Here is a 23,274-nt window from a genome sequence, read left to right on the forward strand (position 1 = left end):
TTTTAAAAAATATTTAGAACGAAGAAAATTTGTAAAAATAAAACATTAAAAATAACAAATGGTTGCTTACTTCTGCAAAGGAGAAGCGAGGGGGGCGCGGCCGCGTGGTTAACGATGTTTCAGACTCCCCCCTCTTCGTTTCTCTCCTGCAGAAGTTAGCAACTATTTGTTTTATAAATATTTTATTTTTTTAAATTTTATTTGTTTTAAAAACTTATTTTAATGTGCCAATATGTCTTCTTGCTCATCGTGGTTTCGGATGTGACAGGGTTTAAAGAACACCCTGTATTTTTTATAGGGAATAACCCGCTAAGCCTCTATTTTGAGGCTTGTCAGCAGGTGGGGTATAGGGGAAATGGAAGGAAGTAATAAAAAATACACCACAAACCCAGACCAATTGACGAAAAAAATATTTCTAGTATTTTTTTCTTGCAACTGGCGGGAATCAAACCCGCGACGCCGGTTTCACAGTTGGTTGTCTAATCAACTTCGCCACGGCGCGGCGCCAATAAAAATCAAACAATTTTATATAAAACGGTTTGTTTTGTTATCTTGGTTATCTTTTTATTATCTATTTAGAGACATCTTTTATATAAACCTATAAGCTTTGTAAATATTATTTACAAATTTATATGGGAGTGCTGCCATCTATAAAACGTTAAAGAAGTACAAAGTGCAGAATATGACAGCTGTATGTACGTACTACTTAGTAATATTCTAAATAACTAAAAAAAAAAATGTATCCACTGTTTTAAACTCTGTTATCTTGTAATTAATTGTAATAATTAGATGATATTATTACTCGTATCCATCTTTATGTACCTGTTCTGTAGTAACATAAGTGAACAAGCTATACATATTTATATTGATTCGTAGAAAAGTCCCGTGTCCTGTATTGTGTGTTGCTATTATCTTTTCTGTATTGTGAAATTAATGGTATGACTTTGTTCAAATGAACCAACACAAAATGGTTCGTAAAAGTTCACCCCGGTATTAAATGTCAATTTAGAAATATCCGATTTTCGACATCAACATATTATTTGAAGAAACTACTTGTTTAAAGGTACGTTGGCAGTTTAATCTAGAATTACTGTATGGGTAATACTGATAAATTGACTTTGCAAGTTATGTTTTAAAACTGATACCTATCTGTTTAAGGTGAATGCCCTTATAATACTTTCTTTGATATATATTTTGCAGCAGAAGATTAACACTGAGTGATTGATTTGGTCGAAAATATATAACATCTTTGTAAAAATTAACAGTCTTTAATATTATTTGCCTAATAAAGTTCATTGCATTTCTGAACAACGGTAATTTTAAGGTTGAAGCAAACTGTGTATAACAATACCTTGCAATGAATATAGAAAATTAATATTTTGGAGGGGGGTGGGGATATCTGGTATCTAATCATTTCCTCAAGAAGTAGGTACATAATAAATTATTCCTAATGTGCCTGTACTTACCTACGCTTTTTAGTCCCTACTATGTCTCCCCCAAGAGTGACTGTACTACAGGGACAGTTAAAAGGAAAATCCGAAAAAACTGCTGATGGATTTACATACAATTGTTTCCAAGGAATTCCTTATGGAGAGCCACCAGTAGGAAAGCTTCGATTTAAAGTAAGTACTTACAACAAAAGTTTGTATTACCACAGTGTTTGAACTCCGACGTCTTACATTTTGATTCAGATTTTCTAGCATGGTTATTAATGACTATTTGAAAATGGCCTCGAAATTGAAGTATTTGCTTAAATAATAAAAACGCGAAAACATATATCTTAAAAAAATACAATTTGAATGTTGTTTTTTTTTGCCAGGATCCGCGTCCGGCTGCAAAATGGGTCGGCGTCAGAGATTGTTCACGGGAAGGAAATATTTGTGCCCAACTTGAGCCAAATAAAATAGTCAGCGGAAGTGAAGACTGCCTTTTCTTAAATGTTTATACCCCCGCGCTTCTGGGAACAGGGTCACTTATTCCTGTTATGGTCTGGGTACACGGAGGGGGGTTTTACAAAGGATCGGGATCAGTTGATAAGTACGGACCTGACTTCCTGATAGAGAAAAATATCGTTTTCGTGTCGATCAACTACAGGCTCTCGGTCCTCGGATTCCTGTGTCTTAACACTCCTGATGTTCCCGGAAATGCGGGATTAAAGGATCAAGTATTGGCTTTGAGATGGGTACAAAATAACATTCAGAACTTCGGAGGTGATCCAAATAACGTCACAATTTTCGGAGAGAGTGCTGGCGCAGTTTCTATACAACACCTGGCACTTTCTCAAATTTCCCGCGGTCTGTTTCACAAAGCTATCATTCAATCAGGATCCGCCTTGTGCGACTGGAGTATGATGTCAAATCCACTAACGTACGCTTTCAAACTCGCTGCTAGCCTCGGATACGATAGTTGCGACAAAAATAGTGTATTCGAATTTTTGCAAAAGGTGCCAGTTGACGATCTTTTAAAACACTCTTCGAAAATAATGACAGTTGAAGATACAAAAAAATTATCCCCATGCGCATTCCTACCAGTTCTTGAAGAGAAATTTGACAACATCGAATCTGTTATAAATACCTATCCAGAAGAAACCATCGTGTCATCAAAGTTTGATCATATTCCATTAATGGCTGGGTATTCATCGAAAGAAGCCCTTTTTCTTTTGGATAAAATATCATTCGATGAAAAACGTGTCTCAGAGATAGTGAATGATTGTCGTTATTTCATACCATCCGCAATATATCGATCTGGGGATACTGAAAAGATATTATCAGCAGTAAAGGAACTGGAAATGTTTTACTTTCACAACGCTCAAACTTCTTCCGAAACCCTTCACAGTTTGATGGATCTTCTTTCAGACTTTTTATTTCGTCACCCGATCGATTTAACCGTTAAACTCCTCGCCAACTACTCCAAAGCTCCGGTGTACTATTTCCAATTCTCTTACTTCGGTAATTTGAACAGATACAAAGAACGCTGTTTAAAATTGAACGTGAAGGGAGCTGTTCATTCAGAAGAGGCGGGATACTTATTTAGAACACGACTGCTTGAATCTGAAGAGGTTCTACCACAGGATAAATTAGTTCGGCAAAGATTAGTAGAGATGTGGACGAACTTTGCCAAGTTCGGGTTAGTATTTACAAATGCCTTCATTAATACACTAATATGTTTCCCATACTTCAATAAAAATAAAAATGGTTCTTTCAGGAATCCAACTCCCGGGAAAACTGAGCTTTTACCTGTCATTTGGAAACGGGCTGCTCCAGGGAATATAAATTTCATGGAAATTAACGAAAATCTCATTTCTGATACGGACCCTAACTCTAAAGCTCTCAACTTTTGGAATCGACTAAGGAATAATCAATAATTTAATATTAGTCAGTATATTTAAATCCGTCTGCCTTAAGTGCCTACATATATAATGCTCTGTAGCTGCAAGACGTGCTGGGGTATCTATTTACTGTACAGCGCCCTTGAAGTGATTTTCACAAAAATGGCGCTATATAAAGTATCCAAACAAAATAATAATAATATGTGTGTATATACATGTACTTATATTCCAATTACGTAATATTTATGTATGTAGTATGATAATATACCAAAATACTATAGAAAAATCATTATAGTAATTAGAATGTAGAACGGTAGAAACATACTATAAGTTTTTTTTCCAATTTATTTTACCTAGTACCTAATATAGCTCATACTAACTAACACTTAACGTGGTAAGAACAGATTACTTAAGTTTAGAAGAAGTTTTATCGCACCCTCCATTCACTAAAAAAACTTTCGAATTTTCTTCCAACCACAATAAAAAATAAATGTCCCAATCTATTCTATTGTTTTATCTGTGTTATGCTTATATTTGCTATTTTGACGCTAATGCGGAACTCATAGATCGTCTGAAGCGTTTGCAGAATCAAAGCATCCACTTTATTTTCAATTTCGAAAAGTATGACCAAAAGTATGGCTTCGTTTTCATTAGCGCAGAAACTTTCAATCTCTCTCACTTCTTTATAATATTCTTCACAACCCGTGCGCTCCAAAATATCTAGCTCAGAATTTTATTTTCCTTTCTGATCATGGTCATTCGCTTCGCTCCTCTCAGTAGCGAACACTTTCCATTCCTCGACATAGCCCATCATTTTTATCTATTCCTTTTCCGTTCAAGGTGCTAGACTTTGGAAAAAGCTACCTCTTCATATTAAAAATGCACCTTCTCTAGCTACCTTCAAGAAACACCTAAAACGTTACTAGATATCCTCAGAATCCTGAGCTCCGTATATTTTAATGTTTCTTTTAAATATGTATTTTTTATTCCCTCTTCTTTCCTTGGTTCCTGTTTCTCTCTCCTTCCATACTCATTATCTGATTCCACATTTCTCATCCTTTAATATGTAAGACATAATGTACTTTTTAAAGTGAATATGTCCCTTATCTCTCAATTAAAAAACAGCTGTTATTTTTGATTAATTGGGTTTTTTTATGTACTCGCATATATTTTTCTTTTTTAACTCTTCTCTTTACCGGTCTGTTTTTTGGTTGGCTGGAAGGTATTGCTTTTAGCAATAAGTCCGCCATAGTAATTATTCTTTGTACTTGAAGTTTTAAAATAAATAACTAATCGCTATGTGCAATACATTTACTGATAATGAATATTGTAGACCTATATTTCATCAATGTAAACTTAGAAGAGTCTATAATCTAAGAGTTTGAATGATTTGGAAAATATAGATATTATTGGTAGGTGTAGGTACCAGCTTTTAGCCGCGAACTCGCTCGCGTGGTATTAGGGAGAAATTCGTTAATTCATTCATTTTGTCGCTTAGAATAAGAATTTTCTCAATGAAATCATACATTTTTCGGGATAAAAGGTAGCCTGTATCGATTGCCGGTTTTCCAACGATGATCCGTTGGTCTATGGCGACGTGGCATCGTTGTTCTGTTTTAATATTAATTCATTTTTCCACTAAGAATTTTTTCGAGGTAGCGATATTTTTTTCGGTGTAAAAAGTAGCTTGTGACTTGTAAACACAAACAGACGAGCACACCTTAGCATAGAAGGAAAGGGGGAGATCTTTTTGTGAAGGGAAATCACAAAATAATCGTTTAAAACTCTTATTTGGCGTCTTCTTTCTAAGGACGTTATCACTAGCACCTCGCCAGCTCTGTCCGACCGGTACGCGTTATGTATATTTTTATTTTGAATATTGAAATAATATAATATAATATATTGTTGGTGCTTATATAATGGACATGGAATAATATTATTACATAAACATACCATAATCAAAAGTACATATTTTTAACACGGTGTAAGCCTTTTAAAATTAAAATTTGAGATACCCACCTGAAAATCGATATTTCTCTTTATTTACTGATAATATCTGATTGACTAATTAAAAATTATTATTATCCTGATAAATTTTTCATATCATTATCAATATTTGAATTGTTTACTATTTACACGATGATAAAATCTCGAGAGGAACGATGACACGACACCCGAGTTGATAAATAAATAAAACGACAGACAAACCACCATTGTTTAATATCGCGGTACTATAGCAGCGTGCATTGGATATTAGTAGCCATGTTTATACTTAGGCTAGTTGGCATTGCCTTTGCAGTTTCAGGAGAAGATATTTAGATTTAGATATTCCCGTCTGCCATGTGGGGATCGCCGGACGTTTCGCCTCACTCCTGTTGCGAGTTGTGAGCGCTGTTTATCTGTTCATTTAGAATGTAATCTCGTCAAGCTCATAATCTTGTCATTATCAATTAACTCCATCATGCGTACTAGTATATTCTTCAAATTATTGACAGTGAACTGATGAAACTGAGTCAAACAGCACGGTTAATGATGGTGAATAGTTTAACGGATTTAAGAGTCGTGTGTGGAGTGATATTGTCCGTTCTTCTGGCGGCAGCTGACGAAGCAAACTTGCCCACTAAAAATCAGACGGAAATAAATACTGTCTCGAATCTTTTCTTGGATAAGATATTCAACAAGTATGGAGATAAAGGAGTTATAACATTTGAGGTGAGAGTGCTTTTTTTCATTCGAAATTTATAAACACATAAAGAAATTCACACACTGTAAACATTTAAGAAGTTTTTGACGATTTTTACTTAGTATATTTTTTTACACGAATTAAAAGTTTTACACACCTTTTTATTATTTTACTCGAATGATTTCAAACAGTTATATGTACTATCTCAATAATATCTTGAAGCCCTGTGATAATATATATCATACTTCATTTCATTTCATTTTCATTTTATTTTTGCACCACAACAGGCCCGGAGGCCCAATTACAGTGGTGAATTGCATCACAGAACACCCAGGCTTGAGAAAAATCACATTTATTTTTTTTGTGTTCTCACCGGGAATCGAACCCGGAACCTTCCGTCTGTGAGTCAAGCGTCTTTACCACTACACCACGGAGGCCGCCGTTTAACCATTCATGTTGTTTACCTACAGTTTAATATATTTCAATTTTATTTATTAATTGCAAGTACGTTACAAAATGGAATATCTTAATTCATAAATATAGAAATAATGAAAATAAAAACGTAAAATTAGGTATATATAAAAATAACACATAAGTATACATAATATTCAGAAAATAATATGTTAAAAAAGTAAAAGAATCATCTAAGGAAACACTCCTTTAGAGACGTGAAAAATGTCAATGTCCAAAGTAATAATGTTCAACATAGAGATAGCTGAGATATGCTGACGCTGTATAAGGTATCAGGATCATAAAAGCTATTGCTCCGCATAATTTCAGGGTTGTCAATAATACCGCGCAACAATCGAAAAAAGTGCCTAGTTAAATACCTATTTCTTCTGGTCTTCAAACTGCTATGACCATGCATACCTTAGAGGAACTCAGTGGGATAAGGCTATGGATAATATCTGCACTCCCTCATGTAGAGAAACCGAATAAATTTCTTCTGAACCTCTCCACCATATGAGAGTACTTCAACTCACACGGTCCCCAAATCATCGAGCCACTCTCAAGTCTGCTTCGCACCAACGAGTTATAAAGATTAGGGAAATATTACATACTACGAATACCGATAATAATATATGAAATGGATTTAAAATAATTAATTGTATTTTCAAAATCAATATGGATATTGTGGAGAAATGTTTTCATACATAAATGTAAAAAAGAAATTCAATAAAAATACGTTCGTAGAAAAACTGGCAGTACGCAGGACGAATCCTAACATCTTCAACGAACTACTACAAACTGTTTCGATCTGATAATGAAATGTCAGGGAACTCACAAAAGTGATGCCCAGATCTTTAACCTTCGAAGTCCGCATAAGATTCTGGTCGTTCATTCCATAGCGGAAAAAAGCGTTTTGTGGGCCCTGGTGAAAGACATAACTGAGCATATTGAAATATTGAACAATAATTGATTTCGTCTTCCCCATTCGGATAAGTTTATTATATCCGCCCGGAGAGTATGAAAATCATCCAGTGTTTTAACCCTCAAAAATAGCTTCAACACATCCGAAAATAATAAAAAACGCGAATTGACTACAATTTTTTAAATATCATTGATAAAAATAGAGAACAGCAATGCGCCCAGGTTGGATCCTTGGGAAAACCTGAGTAAGTACTAAAATTTTTTGATGCAAACACGCCATGTGAAACGTATTGATTTAGGTTTCGGAAGTAGCTCGCCATTAATTTTAGCATTCCATCCGAGAAACCGATCTCGCTCAGCTTGTTTAATATAACATCATGATCGACTGTATCAAAGGCTTTGGCAAAGTCACTATATGAAAAGTCAACCTGATGTCTTGAATCTAATGCAGCCTATAATCTGTAAATATCATTAAATTTGTTTCAACCGAGCGACCCTTCCCGAACCCATGCTGTTCATGTATAAATGGCTCGACTCGAGAAGCAAAGATTTTACTTATTAAAATTTTAAATACCTTAGCTGGCGCTGAAAGTACAGCTATTTAACAGCGTTTACGTCAATAAGCGGAGGTTCACTACTATATACAGTTTTAATGTGACCTGCAAACGCTTCCGCAATATCTGCACTCCGAACAGTTCGATCGCCCCATGTCATGGTGTAAAAATTCTCGGCGTTAGCCTTTTGAGATTTAATAAAATCCCAAAAACAATTTGTATTCTCGAGAATATTGTTCTCCATATTGGAAATAAATGACTGGTACGCTGATCGAATGTCACGTTTAACGCTAGATCTAAATCCACCAAACATTTCATTATCATTCTGACAGCCTGTAGCTTTCCATATTTTATGGTAGAAATGCTTGGCTGGAATATCCTTAATAACAGTCCCAAAAAACCACTTTGGATATCGCCTACCTCCAGCCGTCTGAGATTTTCTAGGAAAACAAGAATCAAGTACAGTAAAATACAGTAAAAGTATTGCACCGTCTCATTTACATCCAATGTGTTGTATACCTCATCACAGTCGATACTAGCCATTAGAAAGCACAGCCAGTCAAAATTGCCCTGTTTGAAGAAATAATGGTAATATTGTCGATACATTATAAATAAATATCTAGAAAATTTTCATCACGTTTATCTTTTATTTACTTACAATAGCAAATATTTGTTTTTTACTACCAGACAATGAAGTGTCGATAAGAAATTTTTAAGTCCAACCATTTACAAATAATGTTACACTCACTCACAACTCACTATGCGTTCGAATGTTTGATAAGCCTATGTCAATGTGTTAGTGCCTGTCGGTGAACCGACTAAACATACAATTTTTGCTTGTGTAAGCACGCACATTTGAATGATCCATGTAAAAACTTATTGTTACGCACACATAAACCAAGGTTAATCAAATATTCAAATGGACTGAACATATTATTTAAATATGAATGCATTTTTATTTTACTTCATATTATAAAATACGGTACAGTGTTGAACAATATTACTTTGGGTGTTGACATTTTTGACGTCTCCGAGGTAGTTTTTCGTTACAAGATTCTCTTACTTTTTTAACATATTATTCTCAAGACATTATGTTTACCTACGTGCTATTTTTATATGTACGAATTAAGATTTTCTATTTTGTAATGTATTTCTCTTTTTTATACTTTCATAATTAACATTAGATTTAATTGCTTTTTAATATGGAAACTTCACTGGTCCATTAGAATTAAGTCCAATTGTGTAAAATATTAAACTTTGTAACTGTACTGTATGTTTCCTTAATAAAAGAAAATAAAAAAATAAAAAATAATAATAATAAGAATATATTAATAAATCAAATAAAATTGAGATTGAAAAATTGAAATAGAAGCAAACGTAGTACATCTATACTTCATTTTGTGTATCTTGAACAAATTCACCGGGTCGGGGTTTATTTAAAATTTGACTTCTTTTTTCCGGTTACAATCGATTTTTTTTACTGACCATCCATGTTTTTCAGGAATGTTACTGTTTCGTTTCATACCTACTTCAATATTTTAATAAATTAATTGAAAATAACTGTATTGCACATTAAACTTACATTGATTATATATAGAGCATGTTTACACACCCTTTCACCGCTCTAATTTTCTTGCCTCCTCTTTCACAGTAGTAGCTGCTCGATTGTGGAATAATCTACCCACTAATGTTAGAGACGCCCGCCCCTTCTTTATTTACATTTAAATCAAGATTGAAATGTCACTATCTTAATATTTGAGTTCTTCCTTTCTCCTTTTCCTCCCTCTCTTCATAGTACAGTGGTATTTTTTTTTAGTTAATTTTTGTTTTTAATTTTGTATAAAAATATAAGATAAAGTATAATTCCTTAGAATATGTTCATGTACATTTTTCTCAAATTGAACGGTTTGGGTAGGTAGAAAGAAATTGCTATAAGGCAATATGACCGACCTTATATGCATATTGTATATGTATATAATGTGTAAAAATAAATGAATATCAATAATTTCAAAATACATCATCTTTATAAACTACAACACGCTCGATTGAATAAACATAGCTTAAAACACTAATGTTTAATGTACTCGTATCTTACCCGGAATCAAACCCGAAACCTCCATTCGCGAAGCCTTTGTCTTAGTCTTTACTCGTGCGCTACTGAGCCGTCATTTACTTTGTTTTCAAGTTTGATCCCCTCAACCTAAATATGAAACCTATTGACTAGCATAATTATACTGTAAAAATATCTCCAAAATTTATATTTTAGACTATATTATTTATTTCGTGAAAAGTTAATAAAGGAAGCATTGGTAAAATAAAGAAATATTAAAAGACAGCGATATTTCGATCCTATACCAGCAAATATCATCAATCGTACCTAGTGCTTTCACGCTAGCGCAATCTGACTTTCATTTTCCAATAGCGTTTTATTTAAGACTAGTTAGAAAAGGCCCCCGAAATTCAAATATTTGTTAAAATTATGTGAACGGAAATATCTATATTTTTTTATCAACAATGTTTTGAGAATCTCCAAATATTTGTAGACAGGTGGATTTCACTCCCTTGGGAGTAATTAAGACCTAAATTTATTGCAACGAAGAGACAAAATGCAAAAGAGCGAGAATTATTGCTGGTTTGAGTGATTACATTGTCACATCAATAATAGTTTCAGCTATTTTAAAATGTCAACACATGGAAGAGTAAGGGAAATGTAGATTACAATATTTGAGTTTGTCCAAATGTTCATAGACAAAAGACTGGATTTCACCCCCTCGGGGGTCTTTAAGATTAACAAATTACAACAGGGATGGAGAATAGGAAATGTAGATGTTTAAACATAGGAATGATACACAGTGTGTAAAGTGGCCAATTTAACCACCCAATGACAGGTCGAAAACACAGTGAATGTCAAGACTTATATAATAATCTTTATAATATTTTCTCAAAAATGTTTTCCCTCTCTATTGCAATAAATTTAGCTTTTAAAAAATTAAATAAGATTAAAAATAAATTAATTTCAAAAGAAAATTTTGCTTTTTCCAATACTTTTTCTAACGCGTTTGATAACTTAAATGGACCAAATTTTTGTGTAAATCAGAAGGACGCTAATATTTATTTTAAAATTTTAAAAAATAGGTAACACACGAAACAAAAACAGCCAATTTAAAAATTAACCTGTTTTATTGATAATATAGTTTATAATAGCACCCGTTGTTCCCTATACATTTTATTTCGGATATTGTTATTATTTTCTTACGAAATTCTCTAACATATGGTATAGGTTTGCATATTCTACCGCATTCCAATTTTCAATGCGGCTCCTTCCAGCCACCCGCGCTGACCTCATGCCCCGCGAGACCCCTTAATTTCTCATCTCTCCTCAATTTTAGCCTTTATAAGGTGGATTTCTAGCTCCAGAAGTCAGAGTGTTCCGGGTCGTCTTCTAACCTTTCTGCTTACCTATCTTCATGGTACTTTTTGGTAAAGATACCCACTCAGGGCTCTCCTATCGAACCAACTTGCTTTCCTTATCTGGAACTCTTTGGTACTAGGCTACGCCTTGGCTCTCATCCTGTACAGTCATATTATACTGCCAACCCTTGCTAACCTAGTCGCTTGCCTTATTTGTCTCAACTGGGTTCTTTGGTCACACATATAATTTGATTACCCAGATCATAGTAATTGATCCCGAGTACCTACTCTGTGAAGTTCGAATGCTAGCTGATAGGCCCTTTCGTTAACTTTTGAATACGGTGCGAGACATCATATGGATTCCTATCTATCCAATAACTCTTCCTAGAGAGAGTTGGGCCGTCTAAACTCCATGTGTCTGTTCGCCCGAGCCATCCGCAGGTCTACTAATAAATAAAATGACTCGCCTACAGTCTGTGTTAAATGCCGCAGCGAGACTTATTTTTGGAATCTCTAAGTTCAGTCATATCACTCCAGTACTTCGGAAAATACACTGGCTACGTTTTCCACAGAGGGTGGAATACAAACTCTGTTGGGTTATGTATAAGTCACTGCACAACTCTGCTCCAGAATATCTAAGGGAACTCTGCATTTCAGATGAACTAGCTGACAGGCGTCTTACGCTTAGATCAGCTACATCTACGTCTCTCTCGAAACTGTGAGAGTGAAGTGATTTTGCGGAAGAAACTTAAAACCCACTTGTTCTCTAAATCATTTGAATAAATTCTTAGCATGTCGTGACAAAGTACATTATTTTTCTTACATTAAAAAGTTTAAATTAAATGTATATCTTTATATAATCACTTTGTAAAGCGCCCTTGAGGTATTATATTACGAAAATGGCGCTATATAAGTTATCTATAATAATAATAATCCGTAATCATAAATCAATCCCGTGTCTAAAACAAAAGCTCCAATGCCTCTCAATCTGTAAAGTCAGTGCTTGTCAACCCGTGTAACTAATAATATTGTAGTAATTTAATTTTCTAGTGCTAGTACAATATATCGTGTATGAACTGAGCCAATAAATATATTTGCAATATAACCAGATGCGTTTTAAGTTTAATATTTAATTAAGGGGCGCTGGATTTAACGTGGAAGGCGGCGAGAGTGCTGGCTGGCGATATGGTCTCCTGGAGGCAACTGGCGATGTCCACATGCTCCACTTGGGAGCAAATGTGGAAGAGAAGAAGAAGTTTAATACTGAGGAAACGTAATAATTCAAACCTTTTTTGACTGTTTTTTGTACTTATGTAAACTGACATGATGGTATTTGTGAATACACTGGACTTAATATTTATAAAACAATGAGAAAGTCCTGTATTCCGGGAAATTGGATATGAAAAATGTTAAAAATTAGAATTGTACTGCGAAGTTTCTTAAAGATGTATGAAAAAAATAACAAAAACTATTTAAACGTCATACGAAATATAAAAACGTCTGTAAATAAATATTGTTATCTGCGTGTCCCTAAATGAGTTTTTTACAAAACTCCTTGGGAATGTTATATAAAATTATGTATAATATGTTTATAATTTAAAATAAAATAAAAAATTAAAAAATTAATTAGCTTAGCTTAATAGTCTATTATCAAATAAAAATATACGAAAAACCACTATACTTCCTCATTTAAATAATCACTGCAATATCGAAACCATGTCTATAAAAAAATAATATTCAAAAATAGTTATTTTAATTTTATTTTACTTGGGATTTTTACAGCTATTACATAAAACAACAAGTAGAAATACATTAACAATACTAGAGCTAATAAAAAAAATCCACTGTAAATCTAACAATACATAATATGTAAGAGAAAGAATTTACGTAATTATATGTGTGTGACTATTGTATTCTCATGTGTGTGTATGTGAATGTGTGTGCGTGTGAATGAATGAAGGAGAGCGCGCATGTGCGTGTGTGAATAGAATGAGGGAGAGGGTGCGTGTGTGTGTATATATATGTATAAGAGCAAGAAACCCTCCATCGAAGAACTCCTTCGGCGACGTGAATAATAATATTGGAAGTAATATAGTGCTCTATAAAATATATATAGATATAATGTAATATAGGTATATTATGATAATACATTTATATGTTTTCAAACTCATCATTTACACTACTACTTCTTGACGGTTGGAATTATTGACTCTATGAATTTAAAGTTTGAAATTATTTGGTGGTTTATGACATTTACTCACAATAAAAAAGAATAAAATAATATTCTATATTTATCAGAAAAAACGTTGCAATGAAAATAATGAAGAAAAATATCGATGCAACTGCTTAGATGAAGAACCCAGACTTATCAAATTACCTTTTTTTCAAATTGTTGTTACTTACAACTTATTGTAATATCATCAGATGTCGGATTATGTTGGTTAAAATATTTTCTTTTATATTTTTACCATGACGTAGCTTTTTGGTAGTAATATTATTTACTTACATGTGGTTTGATATAAATGCGTTTTGTCGCCATCGAGTCATATTAAAATGTAATTTGTCCATGTGGTTGCACCAAAACACGTTTTGTCCATATCTATTTATTAATTATTTCCTAAAATTAAAGTTAGTTCATCTTTCTTAATTTAATTCTATACCATTTTTAAGCTATCGATGGCATTATACATTAGCGCACTTTGTTTAATATTAGCCTTAATAATAAAATATACGTTGTAAAAAAAGACTAATGTGGACAAAATAAAATTTGATGTATTGCTGCTTCTCACTTATTGTAGAGCGCCCTTGAGGTGATTTTAAAAATGGCGCTATAAAAAATATTCGTAATAATATCAGCATCCAGAGGTACGTAGATCACTGCATTGGTACTCCTAATCCAGCGTATCTAGATATTATTGTTCAATGGAAGGTAAGGTGATTAGTCTTACGTTTCAAGGGCCAGTACAGGAGAAATGAAATTTCGCAATGAAAACCACCTTTAAAACATATATTTATGGACCACCCTACCAGAAATCGAGCCTAGAATGGTAGCCGCGGTAGGCGAATGCGCCAACCACTGCACTGCTGGGCGGACGTATCTTTACTCAACTTCTCGGTTCTGGTTTTATTTCACTCTAAGAACTTATTTTCTATCCTTCTGGACACAAAAAAACTAGCTTTAAAACTAGTACATTCAAAATATATTTTTGTTATTAGGAAGTTTAGTGTTTGTTTTTTATTTATAATAATAGAAATAGGTAAATAATTTTATTCCAATTTTATTTATAGTTTTTACCAGTGACCAGCTTTCGTCGTGACCGACCACCAGTCTGACGATGTCGGTCACGATGAAAATTGGTCACTGATAAAAATTATAAATAAATGTGGAATAAATATATATTATTAAACTCACATTTGGCATATAAAAAAAAATTCTTTCATGTTTTACCTTGTTAAAAACTTTTTAGGAATTCGAAGTCTTTTGGCAAGAGTTTTTTATTTCGTTGTTTTTTATATTTGTGAAATAGGTATGTGATTTTAAGTTGGTTTAACACTACATTGTATCTGAACTGTACCTGAAGCGTAAGACTGATCACCTTACCTTGTAATAGATAATTAAGAGACGCCACATTTGTTGTTCCAATGACTACATTAGCACAAGGGCACTAGCCCTATGCACCATAGGGTCCCAATAGTTGGACGACGATGATGATTATTATAGTATACACAATTATTATTTTATAGCAAAAACATTCGTCATATTTTACTGAAAAAAATATGATTATGGTAATATAATGCTTCAAACTTTTAAACTTGCATAAGTGATTGCTTTGTACACCGTGAAACTTTAACTTGATCTTTTAAGATGGTTGAATTCTTACGTAACAAATAGATTCCAAGCAGTAGATATAAACGGTGTTTTATCTAGTTTCAAATACTGCAGCTCTGGTGTTCCGCAGGGTTCCCATTTAGGTCCCATTTTATATTAGTGATATAAATCAGTGCTTTAAATTTTCTCAATTTCTACTTTTTGCCGATGATGCCAAGATTTTTGCCAATGTCAACGATATATCTCACTGCGTAAATATCCAAGAAGATCTTGATCGTCTATTTGAATACTGTAATAAAAATCGATTTTACATTAATACCTCAAAATGTTATTCAATGACATTTACTAAAAGTACAAAAATTTTTACGCACAATTATGCGATCAATGATAATTCCATATCACGGTGTAGCGAGATTAGAGACTGAGGAGTTATTCTTGATAATAGATTGCTGTTTGGATCTCACATAAATTCTATTATTGAAAAGGCTTACCAAATGCTGGGCTTCATCTTAAGAATTTCCAAACCTTTTAAAAAACCAAATAAATTCAAAACTTTAAACAACACTTTTGTACCTAGTAATTTGGAGTTTACATCCGTTGTGTGGAGCCCACAATACATAACAAATATAGAAAGATTGAAAATGTTCAACGAAAATTTTTTAAATACCTAGATTATAAAAACAATAAAACGCTTTGTACTTACAGCCAATCTGCCAAACAAAATGGATTTTTCACCCTTGAAAATATACGCACTGTATCTGAATTATGCTATTTACATAAATGATTAAATAATAAAGTAGACTCTTTTAATCTACTCTCTTGAATTAATCTTAATGTCCTCTTTCACGTGATAAGAAATAAGTATTTATTCCATCTGCCAGCCTGTAACACTAACTAAGCTCAAAACACTTTTACAGTTCTTTGTTCTACTGCAGAATACAGCGTATGTTGTATGATCCGCGCATGACCTTTCAAGTAGGAAACCTGCCTGGTTCTCCCTGAATACTCGCATAATGTTCTTTCACTGGTACTGTAAGTAACATGATGACACGTTAGTTATCACTGTTAAATGGGGCACCCTTTTTGTGCAATACGGTGATCTCGCCATTTACCCAGTTTCTCTTGCTCCTCTCTTATTCCCACATCTTGGTCATATTTAATAAATAAATAACTAATGTAGAGGATAGTTTTAATCTTGAACTTCTGGTCCGTGAGTCTGCTACACTACCACGTATTTACAACCCGGTTCAAGCTGATATATTTTATTTTTTTTACAGGGATTCGAGCATTTGATGTACAACCTGGGCCTTGGGGGAGAATTGTTCCACAACCCCCATGAATTAGCACTTCACAGGATTAATGGGACGTTTACTCAAATCCACGACCCTAATCATAGACATAAACGCCACACACACGATGATACAAGAGGTGGGTACCTACACAAAACAACAACAATATTCAAATAAAATTATAAAAGCATGTAATCTAAATCTATGTGCAGAAAATTTTAATCCTACTTTTTCTTTTTTTATTGAGATCTACTACCAAGGCATGATAATGTCGGCCAAAAACAAGTTACATTTTATTTACAAATTATAAAAATAAAGCACAGAAACAATAAAACCCGAAAAGATAATGGATAACAATATGTGCACAATCATAAAAATAATTCATGTACCTATACAAGAAAAACATTTTCTGAATTTGAACAATAATGTTCATAGCTCTATTTTTGTAATTTAATTAGGATTATGTCTATGCTATATTTTTTTATTGATATTTTAAACTGTAAGTTTTATCTACCTATGATATAGGTATGTACATAATTAACTATAAGAATCTCTTTTCTGTTAAATGGGCACTATCTGGTTTTTGGTGGGTTTTTTCTGGTAGTGCTTATTTCAATTCATGTCAAAATTTTATCAGTTTAATTATGTTTGTGTGTATAATATCATTTTATGTTATTCTTATGTTTTTTTATGACTATTGTTTGTGTACTTTATTTTAAGAATAATAATTTATTCATTTTCCTCTTTCTTTTTGTTGCTTATATGCTTATTATAATTAATAATGCAAGTAACTTGTTTTCGGCCGATGATATCATGTTTGGGTAAAAAACACAAATAAAGGAAAAAAATTGTACATTTTTTTTATTAAACGTTGGTATACCTAGTACATACTTACAAAACATTGTTAGGCTGACATGTGCTTACACATGTTAGGCTTGATGTTATTTTCTTATTTCTTCTTCTTCAGCCTCGTTTTCTCCGCTGCTGAATAAAGGCCTCTTCCAAACGTCCATTCCTTCCTATCATCCATGTTTTACCGGCTATCGAAGCAATGTCGTCGACCCATCTTTTTTGTAGCTTTCCAACACCTCTTTTGTTGCCCCGTGGCCTCCATTTTATTATTCTGGGGGTCCACCTGCCATCATTTTCCCTCGCCAAGCGTTCCGCCCACTGGCATTTTAATTTTGCCGCACGATCCACGTTACAAAAAAAAGATATGTCGTTAGGGAATATAAACAGTCGTTAGTTACTGGATAAAAAATCAATCAAAAGAGCAAAATAATGTAATAATTTCAAAGTGAGGTGGAAAATTCAGTTTTACATACCCGATTCTATAGTATCCATGTTAAAATCATCAGAATTTTCTTGACCGGACTCAAAAACACTTCATCAGTTTTTTCGGTATATTTATTTTATATACTTGGTGATAGTACGTGACATCAGCATGACGATTAAAAGACAAATGATTGAGAAGTAGTTATCAAAAAAACATAACTTCTGCGCCACCTTACCGCACTTAAGGTAGTAGCGGCTTCTTGGAATTCCAAAGTTTCGACTTTTAATAAACTTTTCTGGTGCGACGCTCGGATCGCATTTCGGCGCAGGGTTGATAAACGGTGCAATAACCCAAAAAAACATAAAATCTGAGTTATCATCAGTGTTAAAATAAAATTTTAATCGCTGCTAGAGGTTTCTGCTCCTTTTTATTAATCTACTGTCAAAAATGTCACTATTATTGCGGTAGATACATACGTTGTATTCCTAAATAAATCACAAGTCATATTTAAACACACTAGGAATAATGTTTTATGTAATTCCCATTATTATGAGCGAAAAACAAGTAGGTACCTATTACAAAATAATATCTTTAGATATTATAAATATCATTTACGTCATGTGCTCTCCGAAAATATGTAGGTACATGTTGGAAATAATTTTTGAATATAATTAGTAATTATTTTCAGATTTATCAAAACATTAAGTAATGCGATAATTGATGAATTAGAGATAAGTATAATTATTATGTCCTTGAAATTGCTTTACTAAATCATTGCCATTTTATATCATTTACCTTCATGATAATAGCGTGACACTCATAAGTAATAGTAAATTTCGGCAAGACAGTTAGTAATATGGTCTCAAGTCTCAAGAAATGATGCATACACAAGTTTAGTATAGTTATCAATTTAGGTACACGTTGGCTTTAACGAAGGGAAATTAATATTTCCTGTAATATAACGCCAACCAACGCAACGGGCAGAACAGGTCGAGATACGGCCAATATTATTGTTATTCATTATTAAACTGATACCATATTATTGTTACTATGTTTTATATTATTAGTTTAGCAGCTATAGCACTAAATTAAGTGATAACAGTGAGTGAAACGCTTTTTGCCAAATGTGCTCATTTTTGTAACGCATTCGATCAAAAATTATTAACAAGTTTATACGTTTTTGATATAGTAGTGCTTTCACTCTATGTATGAAGCAGATAAGGTATATAGGGTTCGTGAATTTCAGGATAGTTATGTATAAGTACTTGTAAAAGGATCAAAATATCCGAAAAATACCTAGAGATATCAAAAGTGATGTTTATGTTATTTGAATATTACTACAGGTAAATATAAGTCAAACATGAAATTAGGTAGTTTATGAATTTATATAAAAAATATGTAATATTTGTTGAACAAGGAAAATTACAGAAGATAAAACAGAAATCAATCTCCTATGATAACTATTGGAATATCAGAAGACGAAGAATCTTCATTGGCATATATGACCAATGTCTTCCAACAATCCTAATTCAAATCAGAATGTCAGGCTTCAGGATATTGAACCAAACCAAAGGGTAAAAAATATCTGTCTAGAGCTGCTGTTGCTGCACATCTACTCCGTGTGAATCCCCATTCAATATGCAACAAACGCGACTTTATGGTACCCGGGGAATATCTGTAAAGTTAAACACAGCGAAGCAAAACACCTACTAAATTATAAATACCCACTTATTTTTGATTTTCCTGCTTCTCACAAAAAACACGTAGGCCTCAGCATCCAGCAGATAAAACAAAAAGCACGAAAATAATTTATATAATAAGGTATACTTAGTGGTTAGCGTGTTTGGTTGCCGTACATGAGGTTAACGTAAAATATTAATTCAGAGTGATTTTACACAGCAATGTTTCGTGTTAATGCGGAAATAGTTCATATGTAGTCTAATGTTTATTTATCGTTTAGTTTTAATTATTATTTTGTCTTTTTAATCCATGTTTTATATTTTTTTATGAAATTATGTTTTTAATGCATACACCAAAATACTCAATTTATTATTTACCACGAAAAAGCACCGAAATTAAACTAGATTTACTCGAGTTTACTGGGACTGCTATCGCGGCACGACCGTTCGCTATTATTATTTGTTTATTCATTATTATTATTTAAATCTCTCAGTTAATGAAACGAAAAGAACATAAAATAAATATATTTAATAATAAATTCAAATATCATCCCGTACCTGACTTGGGAATACTCTAATCATGTCATAAATCATGCCTGGAAATACGGCCCATTTCACACAGCGGTAAAAATCCGCACGGCACAAAAATATAACCTAAGGTGGATGTAGACGATTCGTGTCAATTGGGCCTACGCGTTCAATAAACACACACTATTCACTACTTCGGAAGCCTGTAGAGACACACTAATACTTAGGTCATTTGAGGGCATTGGATTGCCTCAACTACCGTATTTATATAGTTTAAAATTTTATGCTAAAATTTTCATATGGAAAATTTCAGTTTTCTCCACCTTACCCTACCCTAGTGCATATAGTTTTAAATTGTATGAAATTACTTTTGTATGGAAAATGTATGTTTGAAATCGATAAAAATACGTTACATTGGTTTTCAAATTGAAGCGAGAAAGAATATTATATAAAGTATCTCTATCGTTGAATGATACTATTAGTGTCCAGGCAAATGAATAGTACAATTCTGTGTCCGAAATGAAACCAAAATCCTGAGGAGTATTTGCGACTCAATGGCTGTCTACTACTAAATAAAAATCCTGAAAAAGTCAATTAAGTAAAGATAAGGGAGAAAGTTTAGATTGGTTTGTATTTGTTAATAGACTATCAACCTCGATATCTCGATCGAGGATAACCTCGCCATGATTTTTGTTTTGTAATTTTGAAATTACTGTGTACCGTGATGTCACGTTTGACTACCATGCTTAAGGTACCTTCTTTGTTAGATTTTTGGTGTGCTATTCTAGACGCTCTTGCGGCCGTAGAAAACACTTTTATAGCGCGTATTTAGTATGTAAATTTATTTAACGTATTTAGTACGGCTGCGGCTGCGAGAGCATTCGGAATAGCATGTAATGGATGATCGGTATACGTTGTATTTGGTGTGCTAAGAAGTCCCATTTACACCATTATGATTGTGTATTTAAAAGCATTTTTCCTGGTGTAACGTACGCCCCTGTACACTGTTCACCACGGTACTAAATTAGGTATGAGTTGGGCTCACGTATCTGTTTTAAAATTTACTCAGATACAGCTTTAATATCAAACACCAAAACGTGATACAAGGTAGTTTGTAAACAATCAATAGAATCATAATATTTACATTGTAACATCATCAGATTATACGCTTTGGGGCCTTTGGGCAAATATTGACAGGGGCGCTATGCCAAATCTCATGTCTACCTCGTATATCGTGTATCATGTTTCAGTGGGTACGTACTAAAAATGCGTAAACTAACCTGGAATTACTACTTAATTTTTTCAAATGTTGATGTTTTTTGTACGTACCTACTCGCAGCCGATTGGTCTTTAATATTTCGGTTTTCGTTTCAGGACAAACTCCGAAGTTGCGGCAATGCATGTCACCGTTCGATATCCTGGAGGTTTACGGATTCGAAAATAAATCTGGCGTCATCAAGATCGGGCCTGTTTTATTTAAGAACTTGTGTCCTGCCCTCCTTTATCAACTGGATCAGAAGTCGTGTTTTCAAACAGAAGCGTCAGAAATCGAACTTAAGGACAAATATTTAGGTTAGATAAAATAAAATTTGCTTGAAACAAAAAAGAAGACTAATAAGAATATTACCTATACCGCATGTTCGTTTTGTTTTTTAGGGTGGATATACGCTTGTTTGACTGTTTTCCTCATCAGCGCTACTGGTCTTCTTGGGGTGGCGGTGATGCCGATGATACATTCCGTAATATTCAATCAAATTCTTCACTTCTTAGTTGCCTTGGCTATTGGCACATTATGCGGAGATGCTTTGTTGCATCTTCTGCCTCACGCTTTGATAGTAAAAGAAAATGTCATGGAAGATCATTCAATTCCAGTTTTGAAATGCAGTTTGACATTTTTAACCATACTGCTGTTTTATTCCCTAGAAACTGTAATGAGAATAGCTACAGGAAAATCTTCTCACGGGCACACGCACTCAAAAATTGACGTGAAGCATGATGTCGATGAACTTGAACTGCACGAAATGATGCCAAGACCTTTGAAAACACCAAAAAAACCCATGACTCCTGTGGCGCTAATGGTAATTTTGGGAGACGGACTTCACAACTTGACAGACGGTTTGGCGATCGGAGCAGCTTTTAGTACTGATCCGGTTACCGGATTCGCTACAGCTCTAGCTGTCTTCTGTCATGAACTTCCACACGAACTAGGAGACTTTGCCGTTCTGATTAAATCTGGAATGACAATTAAGAAAGCCTTGTGCTACAATGTTCTATCATCTGTCTTAAGTTTTATTGGTATGGCTATCGGGCTTTGGTTAGCGGAAGATCATGCGTCTGCTTCCCAATGGATCTATGCTGCGACGGCCGGAACTTTTCTTTACATAGCATTAGCTGATTTGATTCCAGAAATCAGCGGACACGGAAGTGGCACTTTATTAGATTTTAGTTTAGCCTTCTTGGGCATAATATTAGGTGGAATTTTAATGCTAAGTATTGCTTTACACGAACATAAGTTAGTTTATTTATTCGAACCAGAAATGTGATATTACAACTAGGCAATTATTTTTATAAATACTAGCGTGGAATAATTTATTAGTAGGTATGTTAATGTTTGTAAACTAATATTTATTAAAATAAAAAGAAATCCTTGAAAACCATTTTTAAAAATAAAATTGCTTTGGTATAAACAAAATTTATCAAATCGAAATAAGTTGTGTTTTTTATTTTGGTTATGCCTGAATTTTTACTTTTATCAAGTACCTACCTACGAAATATGTAAGTAGATACTAGATTAGGGTTGCCATAATAGTCTAGGTACTTACCGGGACAAATCAAAACTCAAGAAAAGTAATGTACAGATGTTCTACGCTGAGTGAGAATGCTGTCCGTATTAGTTAATAGGGATCTATCTAATATTAATACCCTATAAATTGCACGAATGAACAATGTCCGTGAAATAAATAAATAATAATAAAAACAAATAAATATAATAAAGGAACATTTTTATTGCCTATGTTTATTTAGCTAATAATATAATGACGTAGAAAACATGACATAGATTTTAATTCAACGGAAACAATATTATTTTGATTATATTTTGGATTCAACAAATCAAAAAGATTCAACTCCAATATTTTTTGTCTTCTTGACCAGTTTCAGGAGCTCTGGTTTCCCAGTAACATATTTGTGAAATTCAGAACAAGTCATGTTGAAATTAAACTTGCGTTGAATGATGCTTTCCGCCGTTTCGATGTGAAGGTGATTGCGTTCTTTGGTCCACTGGGTAACTACTTGGGAAAAGATTTTTTCAAGATTCGCATTATGAC

At 33.4% G+C, this 23,274-nt stretch overlaps 2 protein-coding genes across 3 annotated transcripts; both read left to right on the top strand.

The window, feature by feature from the left end:
• The first annotated feature begins 672 nt into the window (after positions 1-672).
• On the top strand, positions 673-4,466 carry LOC148280275 (esterase FE4-like). 2 transcript variants are annotated; one of them, XM_088228620.1, is made up of 4 exons: positions 673-695; positions 1,480-1,622; positions 1,820-3,126; positions 3,205-4,466. In XM_088228620.1, exons 1-4 carry the CDS (start codon positions 683-685, stop codon positions 3,362-3,364), a joined length of 1,623 nt encoding a protein of 540 aa, XP_088084746.1. In that variant the 5' UTR covers positions 673-682; the 3' UTR covers positions 3,365-4,466. The 2 variants fall into 2 exon arrangements, with proteins under 2 accessions (XP_088084746.1, XP_088084747.1); XM_088228621.1 differs by having other exon boundaries at positions 676-1,063.
• A 142-nt stretch (positions 4,467-4,608) lies between these two features.
• Zip71B (Zinc/iron regulated transporter-related protein 71B) lies at positions 4,609-22,655 on the top strand. Its single transcript, XM_088228622.1, has 4 exons — positions 4,609-6,040; positions 16,454-16,604; positions 21,323-21,520; positions 21,605-22,655. Exons 1-4 carry the CDS (start codon positions 5,831-5,833, stop codon positions 22,489-22,491), a joined length of 1,446 nt encoding a protein of 481 aa, XP_088084748.1. The 5' UTR covers positions 4,609-5,830; the 3' UTR covers positions 22,492-22,655.
• Positions 22,656-23,274: the final 619 nt, after the last annotated feature.

Source organism: Micrasema longulum, unplaced genomic scaffold (assembly GCF_059751315.1).
Source record: "Micrasema longulum isolate JH-2025_06_02 unplaced genomic scaffold, ASM5975131v1 h1tg000597l, whole genome shotgun sequence".
Lineage (NCBI taxonomy): Eukaryota > Metazoa > Arthropoda > Insecta > Trichoptera > Brachycentridae > Micrasema > Micrasema longulum.